The 20,552-nt window shown below is 35.9% G+C and overlaps 2 protein-coding genes across 3 annotated transcripts in view; one reads left to right on the top strand and one right to left on the bottom strand.

Moving 5' to 3' along the window:
* The window catches only part of LOC127634282 (vacuolar protein sorting-associated protein 41 homolog), a 30,905-nt gene that overhangs the window by 7,855 nt on the left and 2,498 nt on the right, over positions 1 to 20,552 (bottom strand). For both annotated transcript variants that reach the window (XM_052113767.1, XM_052113765.1), the window contains 20 exons: positions 19,763 to 19,870; positions 16,490 to 16,567; positions 16,115 to 16,189; positions 13,896 to 13,958; positions 13,380 to 13,445; positions 8,261 to 8,380; positions 7,990 to 8,136; positions 5,946 to 6,012; positions 5,750 to 5,847; positions 5,408 to 5,537; positions 5,084 to 5,199; positions 4,895 to 4,951; positions 4,709 to 4,770; positions 4,142 to 4,223; positions 3,943 to 4,035; positions 2,726 to 2,853; positions 2,088 to 2,232; positions 1,816 to 1,857; positions 1,682 to 1,732; positions 1,410 to 1,547 (listed from right to left, as the gene is read on the bottom strand). In XM_052113767.1, the coding sequence (XP_051969727.1) occupies positions 1,410 to 1,547; positions 1,682 to 1,732; positions 1,816 to 1,857; positions 2,088 to 2,232; positions 2,726 to 2,853; positions 3,943 to 4,035; positions 4,142 to 4,223; positions 4,709 to 4,770; positions 4,895 to 4,951; positions 5,084 to 5,199; positions 5,408 to 5,537; positions 5,750 to 5,847; positions 5,946 to 6,012; positions 7,990 to 8,136; positions 8,261 to 8,380; positions 13,380 to 13,445; positions 13,896 to 13,958; positions 16,115 to 16,189; positions 16,490 to 16,567; positions 19,763 to 19,870 (1,866 nt within the window). The remainder of the gene's footprint in view (positions 1 to 1,409; positions 1,548 to 1,681; positions 1,733 to 1,815; positions 1,858 to 2,087; positions 2,233 to 2,725; positions 2,854 to 3,942; positions 4,036 to 4,141; positions 4,224 to 4,708; positions 4,771 to 4,894; positions 4,952 to 5,083; positions 5,200 to 5,407; positions 5,538 to 5,749; positions 5,848 to 5,945; positions 6,013 to 7,989; positions 8,137 to 8,260; positions 8,381 to 13,379; positions 13,446 to 13,895; positions 13,959 to 16,114; positions 16,190 to 16,489; positions 16,568 to 19,762; positions 19,871 to 20,552) is intronic.
* LOC127634146 (POU domain, class 6, transcription factor 2-like) overlaps positions 17,952 to 20,552 on the top strand; it is a 163,449-nt gene continuing 160,848 nt past the window's right edge. Inside the window, exon 1 of the mRNA XM_052113540.1 lies at positions 17,952 to 17,962. The gene's annotated coding sequence lies outside the window, so the exon portion shown is untranslated. The remainder of the gene's footprint in view (positions 17,963 to 20,552) is intronic.

The raw sequence follows: 20,552 nt of genomic DNA on the forward strand, positions 1-20,552 counted from the left end.
CTGGCGGCCAAAAGTTTGGAATAATATAGAAATTGGTACTTTTATTCACCAACGTGACATTCAACTGATCACAAGTTATATTCAGGACATTAATAATGTGTACAATTTTGAGAACTTCTTAAACTACTTCAAAGTGTTCCCTTCAACAAATCCTCCAAGTGTAGCAATGACAGCTTTGCAGTTCTTGTTATTCTAGCTGTCAGTTTGTCCAGATACTCAGGTGACATTTCACCCCACACTTCCTGTAGCACTTGCCATAGATGTGTCTGTCTTGTCGGGCACTTTTCATGCACCTTACAGTCTAGCTGATCCCACAAATGTTCAATGGGGTTAAGATCCATAACACTCTTTTCCAATTATCTGTTGTCCAATGTCTGTGTTTCTTTTCCAAATCTAACCTTTTCTTTTTGTTTTTCTGTTTCAAAAGTGGCTTTTTATTTTGTAGATGAAACTGGTGTTGAGCGGGTAGAATTCAATGAAGCTGTCAGCTGAGGACATGTGAGGCGTCTATTTCTCAAACTAGAGACTCTAATGTATTTATCCTCTAGATTAGTTGTACATCTGGCCTTCCACATCTCTTTCTGTCTTTGTTAGAGCCAGTTGTCTTTTGTCTTTGAAGACTGTAGTGTACAACATTGTATGAAATCTTCAGTTTTTTGGTAATTTCAAGCATTGGGTAGCCTTCATTGCTTAAAACAATGATTGACTGATGAGTTTCTAGAGAAAGCAGTTAATTTTTTGACATTTTTGACATGCCAGTCTATTGCATACTGTGGCAACTCAAAAACAAACACAAAGACAATGTAAAGCTTCATTTAACGTATCAAATAGCTTTCAGCTGTGTTTGATATAATGGCAAGTGATTTTCTAGTACCAAATTAGCAATTTAGCATGATTACTCAAGGATAAGGTGTTGGAGTGATGGCTGCTGGAAATGGGGCCTGTCTAGATTTGATCAAAAATGACTTTTTTTTTCAAATAGTGATGGTGCTGTTTTTTACATCAGTAAATGTCCTGACTATACTTTGTGATCAGTTGAATGGCAGTACCAATTACTTTCTGAAACAGCAAAATCTGTACATTATTCCAAACTTGTTGTGTATATGCCAGTGTATGTCTGCCAAAACAACACCACCAAATAATTTTGTCAGGTGACAAGAAAACCATAAAACAAGAAATAACATCAAATTTAGGACCTCTGTAGACCCTAATTGACTGTCAAAGTCAGTGTTTTTTTTTATTTATTTTTACATATCAGATAATTGGACACTTTATCATCTGGTATAACCATATGAAGCTTATATTATTTGTAAAAAAAATAAAATACACATTTTAGCTTGAATAAATAGTTTAAAAACATTTTTGAAATAATGAGCATGTATCCAATGTGACATCAGTTTTGTCCAGACCTTTTCAAGCGGGCAGTGCATGCTCTCTCTGAGGAAGGGTAGCAGGTTGGGTCGGTCAAACTCTGCATACAAACTGATCTGCCTTTCGTGGTACTTCTGCCCCTTATGGTGGTCTCGCTTAAACAGTTTGTGTAAATACTGAAAGGGAAACAGGCAAAAGGAAGTTAATTACTCAACCTTGTGACAATTGCAAAAGTACTTCTGCATCATAATGATCCATTTGCATGGATTTAAAAAGCTTATATTTAGTGCAGAAAAGATTATCTGCCCACCACATGTAACAGCTCAGGTCTGTCTTTCAATTCCTCCACTATTTTGTTCATCTAAAAGAGAGAAAGACAGAAACTTATATGTATAGAGAGTTTGAGTGGGTTTACTCAGACAGAGGCCAGTGCTGTGAACTCACCGATATTTTATCTTCATTATCCAGCAGCATATCAACAGCTTTCTGATAAAAAAGAAGAAAGAGAACAAAGAGGTGGACATATCCTTCAAACAGATCTCTGTGACTATAAATCGCAGCCATCTTCACTGCTATCCATAATATGTATCATCAGCAAAATAATCTGTAATTTTCTGAAAGTATGCACTTGATACATTTCTTGTTTTAAATGATAAAACAAAAGGTCTTAGTTCTCAACACGGTAAAATAAAATCTTTGTACAATAGATTTTGGACCTCTTTGTCAAAATCCATGAGCAGCACGATCTTGTCATTGATGGAGGAGAAGAGGTTGTGTTTGTGAATGAGTTGGTAAACGTCTTTGTGTCTCAATCTCAGGTAGATTTCCAGAGCGCGGTCATAACGCTGGTCATAAGTGTACCTGTGAACACACAAACGCAGTCATACTTGTGTAGTGTTGCATCAAAATGGTTACATTATCAAGCATGAACTGAATTCATTCTCTAAGACAACATGCTATTTCATTCTTAATGCGTCAGAATTCATGTTCTACAATGTTATGTATTTCCGATTGAAACATACTATTTAGTGGGAAATAATGAGGGACGGGACTTAATCTAGATTTGCTTGGATTTTGAAAAGTGGTCTATTATATTATTGGTTATTTTTATTTTGTCTGCCTGTGCAGCCTTGCTTACATCAACAAAAAAAGAAAAGTTGTTTCACTGGTGAAGAAACTTATAACATTAATGAAAAATGAAATACACTTTTATCCCCTTCAGAACAGTGAGAACTGATAAATCGTAGAAACACAGGGACATTTATTAATAAAGTCAATATGGTCCATTTTTTCCAATGCATACATAGAACTAAATTAATGGTGTGTAATGCTGAAAAGGGCAGCATGCACTCACAGCTCAGCCAGTGTTGTGAGGAGTATACTATTGTTGGGGTCCTTCTTTAGTTGTTCATTCACTGCCTGAACTACAGCCATGTTATTATAGAGCTCACCCGGCCACTCACGAATCAACGTGGCAAAGCCCTGTACAAGAAACAACAATAAATTGAAATGTCTTCTGCAAAAGATGTGTTGGGGGCCTTTCAGACCAAACGTGCTCTTGAGCTAGGCTGTAAATATGGTGGCTCCGAAAAACTGCTTTTTACATGTTAGTGTTGATATGACACAGCAATCAAAAGTTATAGCATTACAAACATAATTTATCCTAGTGTCATAAAGCCACTCCAAACAAATAAAACATAATAATTGTACATAAGAAACAATTAATCATGCAAACCCAACAATGACTGAAGGTTTGCATAGTACAGAGACATGATTTTAGTAATGAGATTTCACAGAATGAGTTTCACTCTGTGCCATCTGAGTAATAATTGAGTCTGTGTCATATACTTGCCGCTATCTCCTGGTAGCCATTTGTAACAGTCACCAATCACGTCTCTCTGCCCAAATATGGATGACTATTTGTACCAATCTGAACCAAACCTGATTGATTTAGCATTAGATGACAATACATAATTTCATTGCAAGATGCCAGATAAAGATAATCACCTCCTCTAAGTAATAGCTTTTACTTATGGTTTTAATATTTTGTGTTGTTCAAGACTGTAGTTATTAATATTTCGATTTTTTTTTCCTTGCGGGCCCGCCAGCGCCATCTGAACTAAAAGGGTTAATTTGACACAACATCTAGAAACTGTGTTGCTCCAGGGCAAGACCTATGAATGGCCCCTTCAAGTTCTGCTTTTTTAACCTATACTCCATTAATCATTATATATAAAGGTCATCATCATAATGCCCTTTAAAAAATATATATACTGTATATATATATATATATATATATATATATATATATATATATATATATATATACACACAGTATCTCACAAAAGTTAGTACACCCCTCTCATTTTTGTAAATATTTGATTATATCTTTTCATGTGGCAACACTGAAGAAATGACACTTTGCTACAAAGTAAAGTAGTGAGTGTACAGCTTGTAAATTTGCTGTCCCCTCAAAATATCTCAACACACAGCCATTAATGTCTAAACCGCTGGAAACAAAAGTGAGTACACCCCTAAGTGTAATTTATTTTTATTTTTTTAAGAATGTACCTCATAGTCAGTCTTGAGGAAGTCATGTAGGATCATCTCATAAATGGCTGGCCGCAGGCGCAGGTCTCCTCTTGGCAGGTACTGACTGATGGCCTGGGAGGGAAAAGGAAGGCGTTGAGTCATTTCTTATGAAACAATTTACAAGACACAGATCACATCAAAGCAATAAGAAACATTAGTTTATATCTAAAACACTAACCTTTAACTGTCCAATGGTTTTGAACCTGTACACCTCATTCTCCCAGAGATCCATGTTCTTTCCTAGCACTTTTTGGCACTTTCTGTTAATGAGAGACTGCGAATTAGATCAAAATTCATGACATTGGCCCATATTGCTATGAGTTTATATACAATTCCAGTCTCTTTATCATACAAAGTGATTGTTTGTCTTCAGAAGACTTGGAATATGATGCACAAGGCTTTTTTAAGCTTTAAAGAGAGTAGCTATTAACTGCTATAGTATGGAAATCAGTGATTGTGACATTCTGTAAAATAAATCCCTTTATGTTCCACATAAGAAGTCGTATGGGTTTGGAACAACATGAGATGACAGAAATGTCATTTTTGGGTGTAATTTGAGGTACTGAATATTGAATATTTGTATTGTATTTTATGTTCAGTCTGTGTATATTTGTATATAATGTGTATATGAGGAATAACTGATCCGTTATAGAATATTAACTCATTTTTTGAACACTACACCAATTCAAATTCATTGTAAGTGTAACTTGGCCAATAAACGTGAATTCTGATTCTAATACTGTACCTGGCAGCTGTATCATAATCTCCCCTCTCCACTAAATGATTAAGGTAAGCCATTCCAATTTTCTATTCACAAAGCAGACAAGAAGAGAGTATAGCACAATGATTCCAGGTTCAAATTAATAGAGTGAAATCTAAACATTTATCTGAGCTTTAGCAAGTCGATAACTAAAGATCTATTTGGTCTTACCTGAACGTCATGTCGTTTAATATTTTTGAAGCTGATTTCTGCAGCCATCAGTGCCTCCTGAAATCAAATAAAAAAATAGTTTCATTGAACTATAACTTATTAAAGGAATGCTACAATCTTTACATTGTTGAAATGCTTCAATAGATGAAAGAATTATGATGGATATATTAAATACAATTGAACAAGTACCTCATATTTCTTCTTCTCCAGGAGCCAGTCGATGTGGTCATCTTGGTCTCTTTCTTTAGCCACTACGATGTCTTTAGGACTGATGATGTAGAACAGAGATTCTCCTTCTGAGTGTTCTACAATCACAACACAGACAGACTTTCAATCAGATGGCTTTGAAATGCCAAATCAAAAAGGGAATTTTGCAACAAATCTTGATTCGTTTTTAACAGCCGAGTTAAGCCACTGGGTTATTATATTCTCAATTTACTGATCAAAGGGCTACATATATTTCTCTGTCAATCAATATGTCTTTCTACAGATTCATTCACTCTGTATTCATACCGAGCCCGTAGTCCCTGCACTGGTTCTCCTGGAAGTTGCGTACAGTGAGAGCATCTGACGAGATCTCCTCACAGCCCTCTGGTAATGGCTGGATAATGTCTAAACGAGGCCGTGTTCGGAACTCCTCCTCCTGTCATAAATGCAATTCAATAAACACTTTTATTAATATACAAAAGAATCACACTCTCACAGTGATCCACAAGAAATCGTTTGCTGTCAGATTTATAAGACACTTACATGAGAGAATAAAACACTTCAAATCTAAAGAATATTTTGGAATGATTTGTATTCTACCTCTAATATGAGTTATGAAGTAGCACTAGTGAGAATAAGTGATATTACCAAGTGTTCCGAGTTCTCTTTGACATAATACAGTGTGACCAGCTGATCTGCCAGAGGAGCCAGTCCACTGATGAAGAACTCTGTCTCAAATGCTGAAACTGCAAAAACTCAAATAGTAAACTACAACAAGCAATGTTATGGCACGACCTTAATGTTCTCATTCTGTGTATGACTGCGTTAGCGATAATGACAGTACCGATCTCAACGTAGCGACCGGGTAGGTCTCTCATCTCCGTTGGGTCACGCTCTTTAACAACACATATCTGGGGAACAAACAAACAAACATATTAACCAAATAACACTACACCTTACTAGGGCGGTGAATTGAGTAAAAAATTTAACTAATTAATCACAGAGTTTTCAGTGATTCATCACAATTAATCATAGTGCATGGTACATTTAAACAAACATTAAATATAATCATAAATATATTTACTTTAAACTTTGTCTCAAAGAACTTCATCATTTACAGTCATCATTTATTTATTTTCTTACATGATTTTTTATAAATCTTGATACCAGCCTATGTTTAAAATAAAATCAGTGGACATGCTGTAATTAAAAGTTAATAGGATTAAATGGGCAGATTCAGTTTATTTCAAGTTTTATTGGAAAGATAAACTTAAGTGTACATTGCCAATGCATTACTAGACACTATGCATACTGATATAAAACAAACTGAATGCTGAATTTAAGGGTATAATTCACCCCAAATGTCTCTCATCATTTAATAACCACTAATACCATCCCAGCGGTGTATGACTTTCTTCCTTCTGCAAAACACACACAAAGATTTTTAGAAGAATATCTCAGCTCTGTAGGTCCATACAATGAAGTGAACGGTGGCCAGAATTTGAAGCTCAAAAAAGCAAATAAAGTCCACATAAAAGTAATCCATAAGACTCCAGTGGTTAAATCCATGTCTTAAAAAGTGATACGATAGGTGTGGGTGAAAAACAGATAAATATTTTACTATAAATTCTCCTCCCTGCCCAGTAAAAACAAAAGAAGAATGTGGAAGTGAAAGTGGACATTTGTTGTAAAAAGGACTTAAATATTGATCTGTTTCTCACCCATACTTATCATATTGTTTCTGAAGATATTGATTTAAGCACCGGAGTCTTATGAATTACTTCTATGTGGCCTTTAAGTGCTTTTTTGAGCTTCAAAGTTCTGGACACCATTTACTTGCATTGTATGGACCTACAGAGCTGAGATATTCTTCTAAAAATCATCGTGTGTTTTGCAGAAGGAAGAAAGTCATACACATCTGGGATGGCATGAGGGTGATTAAATGACGAGATAATTTTCATTTTTGGATGAACAGACCCTTTAAATTTGATCAAGTTGAAAATCTAAAAACTGTTATTTTCTCTGGCTGATGTTCAGTCTGTATCACACAAATGCTGGGTCTGTCTTCGGTTTCGCTTTTGACACTGGTTCAGGTGACAGTGGGAAGGTGTTTCTCAGGTGATGCGAAGAGACAAGGCAGCTTGCCCATACCGCTCCCACACCTGTCTCACCACTTATGGGTGAAGTCTCCATTCTCCGTACAGTAAATCCGCTCCCGTGTTTATTATGCCCAGGACACTCATTTCATTAAATCGCAGAAATTAAGGCCTTTCATTTTCCAGCCCTACATATTAGGAATAACAATGCAATAGCTAGACAATAAATGGAGTGAATAGAAAATAAATGAATTGCCAACTAAAGCCTTCATCAGACAAATAACAAAGGCTAAATCAGGATGGACTTCAAAGACATTAGTCATTAATTTTAAAGTTAATAAAAAATCTATTTGTTTAAACATTGGCTCCTAATACTTCCATAGTTTACTAATTTTAAACCATGACTTGTACTATACATAAATAACTAATATTGGCATTATATTCATGTTGTTTAGTCAGAGGGGAACTGACTCCCACAGTGAGTCTAGTTTCCTCCAAGGTTATTTATCTCCATTAACAGCATCTTATGGAGTTTTGTGTTCCTTGCCACAGTTGCATTTAGCTTGCTAGGTGGGGGTCTAAATACAAATATTATTTATTTATTTATTTTAAGGCACAATTTACAATAAAGTTTTTATCAAACCGCACAATTACATGCACATTCTTACACTGATTATGCTTAATTAGCTGACAATGGCTAATCATTTTTTTTGCAATAAAGGTGTTACTGATGGAATACCTCTGGAATATTGAATATTCATATTTGCATTTGCAGTAGTTCTGATTATATACCTTGACAGAAGAGCCCCAGCCAATGATCAGTGTGGTGTTGTCTTTCCAGCACAGACTACAGGGGTACATATCCGGCCTCAGACTGGTATTGTCCCGTAACACGTTAGTGATGCGCTGTTTACTGCTGATGTCATAGATTTTCACCCCCTGACAAACATCAAACAATTTACATGAGTTATTAACAACGTTGTACTTTACTTAACAATAAGAAGTTTTAAAATGTGAGTTTCGGAGAATCTTTGTATATTTAAGTTCATTACATTTTTCTTACCACATTGTTTGCCCAGGCGATGAGGTTGGCTCTCCATTTTACATTGGTAATGTTGCCTTCTCCTTTATGAAGAACAGAGGTCTTCCAACGGTTCAGCCAGTTCCTCTCATAAAGAAACAGCTGCAGGACAGATGAAGTTAATATAACATTAATAAGCATTTTAAGTAAAAAAAAAATAAAAAAGATTTTTCTCTGTTGCTTTTTCCTGTGAAAATGTACATCATTTGCTCACTTTTTAAAGAATATCTATGAAATTAATAACCCTGCAACTAGGTTTCTAAAAGTAACCTGCATCATATAAAAAGAGAACGAATAGATAATAAGTATATTTTACACTAAAAAAAGACTCATGGCAAAAGAATACAACTTGAGACATGACTTAGATTTGGCTTAGAAAGACTCAAGACTTGATTTGGCTCTTCATCTAACACTTGTGAACATGTCGGACCAACACAGACACCAAAACAGGCTGGAAAACAAGTAACACCAGAGGGCAGTAGAACACAGCGCATAAACAAATTTCACACAACAGAGTCAAAGTCAGAGCGGCAACAAATACATTTACTCTGATTTAGGCCATTCTTCTTGTTACCCATTCTTTGCCAATATTGCAATAATTTCATGTTGATTATAACGACTTTCTTTGTGTAGATCTTGTACACAAGATTCTGTTTCAATTTTATTATGGTCTTTATGTCATATCCAGCCACAATATTTAATAAAGTCATAGCACAAGCAGGTTCAACAATCCATTTATAAAAAGGCAACATTCGGTCAAACATTTAGAACATGATGGGACACAACGATGCTCTTTAACAATCAAACATTCAGAAGAAAACAAAGGCCCATGGGAGTAAAACATATTGACATCTAACTCATCTAAACACAGCAACCCTGAGCTGGAGAGAAAAGACTTCACTGACTACAGAATTCGTCATTTAGCATTTCTGTGTAACTTATTTTAGTAAACACAGTGGCTTTTGGACATTATTGGTGCAAAAATAAACACTTTCTGAGGGTACGTGTGATAATAATAATAATGTGCAGAATGCGGCAGCACACTTGGTGGATAACCTTGAATAAAAAGTGTCAAACATGCCACACACAATCAATCTGACCTGACTGCAGAGAAAGCAACTGAAAGAAAAGACGCTTCAGTTCTACACTTTTGGCTATGTTAACAGATCACAGCTTGGCAACAGGAGATGACACTTCAGGAGGCGAGCAGACGGAATTGAATTGCCTTTAACAAGATGCATCTTCAGTGGAAGCCGTATTGATTTTCATGGCAGGGCTGCATTATGGGGACCTTAAGCCAGAGCGAGAGAAGGAAACAAGCAGAAGTGGAGGGAAAATGCAGAGGACTTGGTCACCGTGGTGGACAATAGCTGCTGTTAATTGCTTCTGATAAGCACAAGGCAGTAACGGTGTGAAGCCATTTTAAGAGAATCAATCGTGGCAAGGAGAATGAAACATCTATGATTTACAGACATTGAGAAGACTCTATTTGAGTGCTCCAAGATTCAAATGTCTCCACAACATCTCCAGCCCACCAATTTACAAAGAACCACTGCCATTTATTCAAATTCAGCTCTCATGTAATCAGCTTTCTAGTGAAGTTCTACCCAGCTACAAGATGGTTCATCAGTGCAAGCTAACAGATCAACTTCTAAGTGCTTTTAAGACAGACACGTTTTCATTTCTATAGATGTACGTAGAAGGAAGAGTATCAGACTATAGCGCCTTGTGTTGATAGCAATGTATCTTTTAAAAAATGATTGTGTATTTGTTTAGACCATAAGCCAAATAGTGTTCTACACGTTTGCGAACACAATGGCACTCTGCGTAATGACAGTTATTTATTGCGCAAGAACTGACAACATCTCTCTGGTGAACAACACTTTTGAGAAAATGGACCACTCTCTCTCCCTGACGTTGACCCTGGTGTAAGGCCAAGATAGTAAGAGTGTTTCATGCCAAACACCTAGAGCCACTATACATGGCACTCAACTTAACAAAAATGATTCCATTATAATAATTAAGCTTATGCCTTAGTGCTAAAACCTTGAAAGCATGACATGATGGAGACCAGAACAAACATAATATAGGTTTATACTTCAAGTACGACTGTGGCTTGTTGTTTTTTATTTCAAACTAAAAGTTTAGGGGGGGGGTTAAGGCATTCAAAACTTACATTTAAAGACTATGATTTCAGTCTGTTCCTCACAAAAAGCTATTGCAGGGATTCATAAGAGTTATATAAATATATATATAACTAGAAAGGTAAACCTTGTCAAGACCAAATTTGATGTTGAAAATTGTCTGAAAGTTTGAAGATTACAGATAGAATGAAAGAAAGAGAGAGAGAGAATTAATCACCAAAATATTAAAAGCTTAGAAGCTGTTCTTTCCAATGCATGTAGCCATTATGACCAAACGTTTTGCTTGTAACTTCAAAAAAATAAATGGAACATAAAATATCACATACCATTACTTGAAGAGTTTATTATCTTACAAAGGAGCCCACACACAAGGTAATCAGATGCAAAGATCATTAGATAATCCACACAAAGCAGAATGTTACACATGGCCACCAGGAGAAGGTGCCATGTAACCATGTCAATGATGCAGACTCATTGAGTCAAAAGGCACTCATTCTGTGAAATCTCATTACTAAAATGATGTCTGCATGCTATACAAACCTTAAGTAATTGTTGTTTTTGCATGTGTAATTAGTGCTTATCTACAATCTATTTTATTTGTTTGGAGAGGCTTTTGGACAAATGGAGAAGTTTTTGGGCACTATGATAAAGAATATTTTGTAATGCTATAACTTTTGATTGCTTTGTTGTATCAACACAAAGCCATCTTATTTACACTGAGAGATATATAATGACAAATAAGAAAAATAAAAAGTTTTAAAGAGAGTCTACGAATGTAGCATAATCTATATCATAAAAAAACTGAAAAGTTTTCATTACAATGATACCAAACACTCATTTATGTTTTTGTTGAGTTATAAGCCTTTAATTTTGGGTATACTGTTGAAACAGGAAATCTTTAAAAACACCTTAAGAGCTTAAAGGGTTAAAGGAATGTTACAGAACGCGCTTGTTAGACTATTTCCAGTCATGGCTGTGCAGCTCCTTTCTACTTGAATGGAGAAAGACCAAAATCTCAAAAACGGTTGGTCAAGATTACGATCAAAGAACATATTTCAAATCAGCAATAAAATCTGACAATATCATAAATTGTGATTCTTAACCTCATATTATGCAAACAAACGCAATTTTCCTGACTTGTATAGCTAATGCAGATACGTGCTCTAGTGTTGATTGACAGATGATGTCTGTATCCAAAACGTGATTGGCTCTTTTAACTGTAAGGTTGGAGATCCTTTCTACATCCGTTGACTATTGACACACAGAGCTTCTTGGTTGAGCGTTCCAATATCTCTCATTCATTATAATAGAAGTGTACTTCTAAGTCCCCTCTCTAGGACGAGCTACATACAGAAACTTTGGCCTTGGTTTAGGGATTTAAAAAAAAAGCCAAACCCTAATCTGTAGAATTACAGTGTGTTGGCTTTGTCAAGCCAACATAATAAGCATGAGTAGTATACAGTATGTAAGGAATAATTGACTAAGGACTGTTGATTTATTAAAAAATAATGCACATGGGGGGCCTGGGTAGCTCAGCCAAGAGGACCTACTAAGCAGTGGGAATTGGGCATTCCAAACTGGGAGAAAAAGGGGATAAAAAAATAATTAAAATAAATAAATAAATAATGCACACCGAGTTGTTAATGTTGCCATGACACGAAGGGGAGTGAGAGAGAGAGAGAGACCATGTGAGAATATCTGCATCAGCTGTGGCTCTCTTCCGCTATGTTCCTCAGTAACATCGCTTCAAATCACAAATCTATTAGTATAACTACACATCTCCATAGCAGTGTGGTTGCTTTGCCATTCGTATATGTAGCTTTTCAGTTGCTAAACTCCTTTATGTAGTCTCTAGTCTTTATTTAGACAGACAGCACACTGGAGGTTAAGTCATTCACTAAATAGTGAGCAAGGGAGCATCCTATAGCTTTCTATGAAGCAAAGTGCATACATGACCAAAGGTTCAGTTTCAGGCTGCAGATGATGTTTGGACCACTCAACATGTATGGCAGACATGGGACAATGGTAATCAGTACATAGATTCAGAATTGATAATGTTTCATTTTATTTTAGCATGGTTGGCAGTGATTGGATGATAATTACATTACTTTGAATAATACTTATTTATTCAGCTTTACAGAAAATCAGCTGTAATGTCTGTAAGGTCTCAAAAACATAATAAAAACTTGATGATAACAAATCTGACTTTCTATAGCTTAGTGTTATTTCAAATGTCATCATGTAGTCTCGCTGTCAATATATGTGGACATGAATTTTTAGAAAAACGATTTGGTCTAGAACTGTATTTATTTTTTGAATTTAGAATTTTTTTTTTGCTTTTTTATTAGGTGCTACACTTTGACTAGTTACAAGTCAAAAAGGGAAATGGAAAATGCAAACAGCAGTCACGCTCAGATCTCAGGAAGTTAAAGAAAGTGTTTGTCATTCTTATCTGGTTTACTAAAACAATGTCTATATTTTATTTGGTTATTTTGCTGTGGTAGCCTGTATGGCTCTTTGAAATAATAAGACCTGGAACTACTTCTTAGCCATGCGTTTACTGAAAAATAATTCAAGTCAGCATTTGTTGTAATTGCATGGCTAAAAACAACCGGTACATTCCGAAAAGCTTCTACAGAAGAAAGTGTTATTGTTTTGGAACAAGGGTGATTAAATTATAGAATTTTTATTTTATGGTGAACTATTCCTTTAAAATATTCAAACCCACAATGAAATGCATGAGAATAATTGCAAAACAAATGCATTTTTGTTATGTTTTGCTACTTTTATTGGCAGCAAAAATGCAGAGACAGGAAACATTTTTAAAAGAGGGACTGGGACCTGTGTCTCCCACATGAGCACCAAGGCTCAACATTTCTAGAGAATGTGCACTTGAACACAGCTTCGACACAAAGATGTGTTTTAAACATATTGGTTGCTTCTGAAACCGTACTCACCTTATTTCCTCCAGTCACAAATTGTTTATTGTTGGATTTGCTGAACTGAGGGTGTAGTGCCACAACCTGGGAATAAAAAAGAGATTCGGTTCAGATATGTGGCAATATCAGAGTTAATATCAATGTCCACTACAGTATTTCTAATGCTATATAGTGCCTCAGATGAGGTTAGCCTGCATCCAATCGGAAAACAGATTCAATAAGTTCCTTTTAAGCCAGGAAAAGTTAAAGGATTGATCCTCAAATTCTGATTTACAAAAGTATTGATACAAGGAGATGACAGCACTGACTCTCTTTAATGTGTTGCATAGGTGACATCGCTCACGCTCAAAAAAAGGCGGATCACGCATGATGTGAAATGCCCTAGAAATCAATTATGACTTGTAGCCGGCTGAAATTACATTGTTTTTGAGAATTATCAATGCTTGTTTTGACAGAAAATCAAAATCAAAGAGTTATTTCCCTTTAGACAGCAAAAACATTTTGATACGACTTGCATTAATGACAATAAGTTACCTTGATGGGGCAGTCAAAGTTTTCATGGAAGCCCTCCCTGGTGTACAGGCCAAACACTTGCACCTGAAAAACAAGAACAAGAGAGATGGAGAAAGAGCAAAGCTGTCTTTTTATGGTAAAAATCACTGTGGTTTGGAGGTGCATTTCTGTGATAATAGTTGAGTCGGGCAAAATATTACAAAAGCATCAGGTCTTCCAGTGGGCTAGTTAACCATCTGCCAGACTCCCAATTAGTGGAAAGGTCAACTCTTTCTGCCCTTGCACACATTTATGCTACTGACTTAAATCTTTAGTTGCGCTTTAGCCCCTACGGCTACAAACAAGCCGTAACATCAACATTTCACCTACACTGGTCTAAATGAAACAATAGGAACTTAAAACAAGTGTGAGGTCTCAAATAGAACTCTATCTGGAAGGAAAGTATTCAGCTGATGGTGGTTGAAACAAAACTATTGAGTTAAACTTTTTTATATGACTCCTTTTCTGGAGAGGCAACATGGAAAATAACCGTTCACCTCACACAAAGCTAACATACGTCTTCAGAAGACCTCGAATATAGTGCACAAGTCATATGGACTAATATTATCATGCCTATTAGTGCTTTTTTAAATCCTTTTTGGAGCTTGACAGCCCTTGTATCCATTGAAATTCATTCAATGTGTGGAAGCGAACAGCTTGGTCATTCAGCAAAACATCTCCTTTTGTATTTATCAGAAGAAATAAAGTAAAAAATGTATGAGTAAATGTATGGGTGAGTAAATGGTGACAGAATTATCATTTTTGGGTGAACTATCCCATTAAAGTGTGATTTCCACTGGTTAAGTCATTTAATGTTTTTCACAACAACTTAAACTTAAAAACCCAAAATGGAAAAAAGAAAATGCTTTGAACACATCAAAGATGGCTGGTAAATGGAGGTGGGATTAACAGTGCACAGGACTGAACAATGGCCTCTGCATCGATTTTAATTGGTTTAGGTGCTGTGGGCGAGACGAGATCTTGCTTTTGGCGTAGGAACAGGGGGAGACGCAGCATATCACAGCACAGATCAGACTGAGAAACCACACAAGGTGTTGATGATTAGCCTCTGTGAACTGATAACAGCCAGCTCATGATCAATAAGCAGATAGACAGAATGGAGCAGAGTTCTTTTTTTTAACCATGCATTAAAATGGACCCAAATACGTAGATGCTGTTTCTGCAGGAGTCAGAGTTGTCGGAGATGGAGCTGAGTGGGAAGACAGCCATTGCATCATATCTTTCACACAGAAAAACATAGAAAACCCAAGTAAACAACTCCATAGGTTTAAAGCTCTCTGGTATTAAAAGAGTAGTTTACACAAAAATTTAAATTCTGTTATAATTTACTCACCGTTATGTAATTCCAAATTCGTATGAGTTTTTAATGAATATCTCAGACAGTCTTTTTTATACAATGGCAGTAGACAGTGCCTTACTTTGAAGCTTATGCAAAAGTATCATAATACTAGTCAATGCAACTCGTGCATCACGAGAACCAACACAAAATGTAAGCACTATTTCAGTGAAAATCTTGACAAGCGCTGTGAAAGAAGCTCATTTGCAGGGGCATGTGTATTCACGTGAGAATCAACATTGTTTTTTAGGAATAAACAATAACATTTCTTGAGTGAATAAGTGAGACTCTGTGAACTGTCTCATAGCATCTCTCATAGCGCATGGATGCTGAAGACTTTCATAAAAACTTTTAAATGTTATTTTCATGATGCTTCTCAACAAAACCTTTCAAATGCATTCAGAACACTTGGAATAGGTTGCACAAATCATATGGACTACTTTAGTGAAACTTTTGAGACCTTTTTTAAAGCTTTAAAGTGATGCACTATCCACTGCCATTGTGTTGCAAAGACAGACTGAGATATTCATTAAAAAGTCTCCTTTTGTGTTCAGCATAAGAAAACAAGTCATATGGGTTTGGAACGACATTAAGGTAAGTCATTTATAACAGAAATCTAATTATGGGTTAACTATTCCTTTAAATTATTTCAGAGCAATTTGAAATGCACCTATATTCACAAGCTGGTTGTTGCTAGTTTGTTTAATCTTACCTAGTCTGGCCAATCATAAACTAGTCTAACCAATCATTTCCCTCTGAGTTTAAGAACAGATTAAGTGTTAGGGCTATTTTTGGTTCATAGTTATGTTGTTTCAGAATCTGAAAGTGACTATAGAATTCTTACCTTTCCATCCTCAGAGCAGATGCCAACATGTTCACCACTCTCATCTAAACTGATCTGATTTATCTTCACTGGACTCTATGGGGTGGGGATGAGAAACATTAGTAACATAGTAATAACTATATTATAAATGGTGAACAAATTAAAATGTGTATAACTACATATGTGTATAATAAACTATATAATAATCAGACCAAACAATTACAGTAAACCAAAATATGTAAGAAATTATTGAACAAATATGTTCAGAAAGGGTTACGTTCCTATTTCAATAGATTTGTAACAATTTAATTTGCTTCCTGCTTAAAACTAACATGGTTTAACAGTTCAGACATGGACAGGTGGATAACAACCACCCTGACATGACTTCAGACTTACAATTTCAAACTTCTGTGTAACATTTCCTTGGATATCCAGGAGGTAAACCTTTCCGAAGTGTGTCCCAAGAGCCAGGAACTGAAAGCAACAGGGGACACAAACATGCCAGACATGCAAGTCAAAACCAAGGGACATCCTGCACTTATATGGACTTAAAAGGTGTGGTGTAGGTATTAAAAATGAGCTTAACCGGGCATGGCTGTGAGGCCTCAGTGTTTGTGCTTGTATGTGAGAGAGTGTGTTTGTGTGTGGTTTCGGATGTTTCCCTCGAGGGCAAAAAGTGTGAAATTGCTGGAGGACAGAAAAGCTTATTTATCAGAGCGCCCCAGTGTGAAATAGCGTTTTTTCCACGACATATCAAAACGCTTCAACATAATATATGCGGCACAGGTCACACATCTCTACCCTCCACACCAGCTAAATACTCCGCCTGTCAGACTAATGCAATTACATTTCAGAGTTTAACGTAGGGAAACATTTGCTATTATCTGAATTCCCAATATTACCTCCAACCAATTAAACATTATGTTGTTAATATAAACCAACTCCAAAATGAACTATATTAATTAAAACAAACTCTAGTTTTATAGTTTTCTAGTTTTTACAGTCTAGAACATAAAATGAATGATATTGTACATTTATTTTAAAAGCAATAATGCAATGGCCTTTACTATGCTTAAGTCTGCTTGCATGCTGCTCACTTTAAAATACTCTGTGTGCTTCCATTTCTCTGTTCAACTGATCGTGAAAGATTGTTTGCAACCCATTTGTTCTGTAATGTGACATATTTGAGTAAAACGGTATATTCAACAAGAATGTTTTTTGAACGGGACTTGATTTTATCCATTGAGAATGTGGGTGAGTGGGGGGGGGGGCTTGACGACGTCAGCTGGAAAGCAATGCTAATTTAGAGGTGAAGAAAGTTATTATATATTTGATTTAATATTATACAGACGTGCAAACAAATTATTCATAATAAGACCATGGATATTTATTTAGAAAGTTAACATGGCTGATTTCATCTTGACTTTCAAGACGCCTGAGTCATACAGTAGTACATTTTGCTATATCGCTGTTTTAGCAGCTCAGTCCAGATACCAACTGCAAACTGAATTCAGTTTTAGAAAAGAACACTGACACACTATAAAACACACACAGAGAATGAGTTCTTCTTTGAAACTGAGTTTAGCCTGTATCCAAACACACACACACACACACACACACAGTACAGACCTTTCCCTGTCGCGGCACACTGAGCTGGCCCATGCTTCACTGCAGTGTATAATGAAATGCTTATATTTACAGGCACAGCCGAGCATGTCCAAAAGAACCCCCCGCAATCTCCCTGAATAAAATCAGCCAAAAATAAATAAATAAAAGGGGTGGACCCACCAGCCTCAGTGGCTCTTAAAGGGATTTATCAAAATGGTATTGCTGAAATGAAATTTGGATTCCTGGCACTTAAAGTATGAGGTAAGGTTAGGGAGGTGGGCTGCTGGCATGTGCTGGAGAGTGTGTGTATGTCTAGGTAGCACAATGTACATAGGTACGCATGTATAAAAGACTAAAGGGAAGAGAGATATAGAGATAGATGTAGATAGGCAAAGTAAGTGAAGGTGAAAAACTGAAAAAATGGGGAGAACTCTCATTGGAAATTCAGCTTTTTAAAGTCTCCTCTTGCAAGCTAGCCTTTTTTTTTTCTTTTAGGAGAGATGGAAGAGGGGAAAGGGGAGGAGGAAGTCCCGAGGGAAAAGCAAGAAGGGGGGGGGGGGGGTAAAAATCAATAGTGGTTAATAAAACATCAGGTGAGGAGACATAACTAGGTATGACTATTCCTCCACAGCATATGTGCATGAGTAAACCGTCTGCCATGATGATTAACCAGTCCACATAGAATGTTCCACCAACAAAAATATCAAGCCAGGGAAAAAACTGAAAGGGGACAGGCAAAAAAGACTATAAAGAAATCCAAAACTAGAGGAAATAGAAAAGAAGCATTGAAAGGTTTGTGGCTTGTGAGTGTTTGTGTGTGAGAACTTCTATGAGAGAGGTATGGTGGAAGGGAGAGGTCAGAGTCTCATTTTTGATACTGTGCTAAAGTGCAAACAACACATCTATTTTTAACCAATCAGTGATGCATCTGCTTCCAACACAGGTAATATGAAACTGGTACTCATTTTGTCTAAAAAATTTGAAAAAATAATTTGCATTTGAAATTTGACAAATACAAATCCTCAGATACACACACACACACACACACACACACACACACACACACACACACACACACACACGTTAGTGCAGCTATCCTTATGAGAACTCTTTATATACATTTTTATACAGTATGAACTATAGATTCTCTCCCCTATCCCTATCCCTACCCCTTAACCTAACCCCTCCCAAAAACTTTTTTACATTTTAAAAAAAAACATAGTTTATGGAGACATATTTATGGAGACACTAGAAATGTCCTCATAAATCACATTTATAGCATAATACCTGCATAATATAGCCTTAATTACCAGTTTGTAACCGAAAAACACTTGCTCATAAACCACCCAGACCCATCCACACACAAAATTAATTAATCCTAATTAATTTTAATTTAATTCCTAATTAGTCCTAATTAATAAATTCCTGAATCATGGAATTGCAACTGATATTTAATATTTAGAATTCAGATTGTAAAACCTTTAACAAAATATAGGCCTTTTTTTGCGGTAAAAAAGTTTAGAATCTGATTATGAATTCTAATTCTAGAATTCTAAATATCATATATGAAAATATTAAAAAATGTTTAAGTTTAAATTCCAGGATTTAAAGCTGAAGTATGTCATTCCTGCGACAATTGTGCCACCAAACGGAATTGCAAAAATAAACACAGTTTTCAAAACAGCTTTCTGAATACCCCCTTGCCTGCAGTTTTTCAAACAGTCAGATAGCCTCACCCCCAACTCATGCCATTGGTTAAGTAATGTTGTTGGGCCGGGTCTAAGCGAGACACTCAAAACAAACACAGGAATTTTTATAGTGCCACAGAGGCACAGTGTTTACATTTTTTTTTTATAGAAAACTAACCAATAAATGGCTTACTTATAGTATTTTAACACTGAAAAAGTTACATCCACCAGGTTTAAGTTTATAGTAAAAATGAGTTTGATTTATTTTCTTTTTATATAAACCATATGAAACACATGCAAACACCAACAAAATGTACATGTCTCTTGTTTTTATTAAATACATGCTAAATAACTTAAGTAGAGTTCTGAGGACCTTGTCATGCACTGTCATGCAGCTGGACGCATCCTTCTGCAAGATCTCTGTCACTCCATTGGTCAGGCGCTCATACTTCAGTTTAGGTTCCTCCTCCGAGTCCTCCTCCTGGTGAAAGACACACACATAGAAGCACACACCTCATTAGTTTTGCATCTTCAATTCAACTTGTAGTCAAGGGTACCAGAGACTGAGACTGATTCACTCATTTAAATAGCTACACATGATAATAAAAAAAGTAAATAAGTAAAAAAAAAATCTAATTAGCATTTTGTTGACTACAGTTAAACTACTGTGTCATAAAATAGACTTAAAAGAATAGTGATATCCTGTATTAAGCATAAATGTGAATGGGATATTGTTTCCTGCTGAATTAGAATGACTAGCATTACCTTTAGCTTCTACACTAGAATCTCAATGTCAGAGCCTTGATGTAGCATTAGTGCAAATGTTTTCAACATGTTAGAACTTTTGCACTCACGTGAGTGATACAGGTTCAAGTCTCGTGACTGTGACATGTCCCATAACACTTTCTAATTAAAGAGGCAAAATATTATTTTTTTTGGAATTGCTAATTACAAAACTCTTATAGGGGTACTGTAATACAATTAATATGTATTTCCATTTTTAGTATAAACCTTTCATTCAAAACAAGAACACTGCAATTATTCTGTTGCAAATAAGGTATTTAGATAAGAGAAGGTAAAAGGTACGATCTCAAGCAGAGTGAAGGTATGGGTAGTTTTTCATTTTGGCAAACATTTTCTTTCTCATCACCAACAACTCCCTT

This window comes from Xyrauchen texanus, chromosome 41 (genome assembly GCF_025860055.1).
Source record: "Xyrauchen texanus isolate HMW12.3.18 chromosome 41, RBS_HiC_50CHRs, whole genome shotgun sequence".
Classification (NCBI taxonomy): Eukaryota; Metazoa; Chordata; class Actinopteri; order Cypriniformes; family Catostomidae; genus Xyrauchen; species Xyrauchen texanus.